Consider the following 1,113-nt stretch of genomic DNA (forward strand, 5'->3'; position numbering starts at 1 on the left):
ATAAAACAAACCAAAACCACCACCACCACCACCACCAACAACAACAACAACAACCCCTACAGACACAAAAGTAATACTCTTCCTGTTCGTACATTCATTCTCCCTTCCGCTCTCCCTCCAGACGTCGCACACAAAGTGTAATGCTCAACACACTGGTACCACCGCAGATCTCAACATTCTCTGCGATCAGACCTGACCTCAATCGAGCTTTGCTAGTCAACGCTCACGTTCCTCCCGCGGCTCAACACGCGATAGAAGAAAACTCGAACCCCAGCCAGCTGGAGTGTAACGCAACCGTGGTGCCCACAAGCACAAACAACGCGACGCACTCTGCCACTGTGGATACCTCACAGCCGTCAACTTTTGGCTACCAGATAACCTTGACCGCAGTCGTCCCCGACGAAGGTGAAGGTCTCAAGCACAAGCTGGTCCTCAAAGAGAGCACAGCTGTGCCCAACCTCCAAGAGTTCAACACCCCGCGCACCCAACGCCGTTCTTCCAGGGTCGCTAAACGCAGCAAGTCGACAGCCATAACTCCAACTGGGCCATCACCAAGCAAACGCCGAATCACCACTCAGAAGTCCTCCCCTGCCATAAACACATCAGTAGCAGCCCTCGGACCATCAACATCCAGGCATCTGTCTAACACTTCCCCCGGACCATCCATCCTGTCCCGACCTCCTCACCCCGCCATTAACAACCTCCTCGAATCGTTCCAACCCTCGACATCCCCCAGCTCGATCAGCACCACCACAATCCCCACGAACTTTTCCTCGACAGATCCCCAAACAATGCCTGAACAGACCAGGGAATACCAGCTCGTGCCCGAAGCTGCCGCCATGATGTCGGACTCCGACCTTGGCCTGACCTTTGACGAGAACGAGCAGAAGATCGTGCACGCTACGATCGAAGCCTTCCAGACCGGCACGCTGACTCCACTCATCAAAGAGGAGCTGAGGTGCACGATACAGAGTAGAAGGCTCGCCCAGGGGAAGGGAGAGCTGCAGGTGGAGTTCAAATCCCCGCCAAAGAAGAAAGAGGTGAGCAATTACAACTATAGGATTTATTTATTCTCTCTCTCTCTCTCTCTCTCTCTCTCTCTCTCTCTCTCCC

At 53.9% G+C, this 1,113-nt stretch overlaps 1 protein-coding gene across 1 annotated transcript in view; it reads left to right on the top strand.

Moving 5' to 3' along the window:
- LOC106011146 overlaps positions 1–1,113 on the top strand; it is a gene marked incomplete in the record, with an annotated part of 15,017 nt that overhangs the window by 1,251 nt on the left and 12,653 nt on the right. Inside the window, 1 exon segment of the mRNA XM_013079780.2 lies at positions 122–1,040. Within this exon segment, the coding sequence (XP_012935234.1) occupies positions 141–1,040 (900 nt within the window).

This window comes from Aplysia californica, unplaced genomic scaffold, assembly GCF_000002075.1.
Source record: "Aplysia californica isolate F4 #8 unplaced genomic scaffold, AplCal3.0 scaffold00062, whole genome shotgun sequence".
Lineage (NCBI taxonomy): Eukaryota > Metazoa > Mollusca > Gastropoda > Aplysiida > Aplysiidae > Aplysia > Aplysia californica.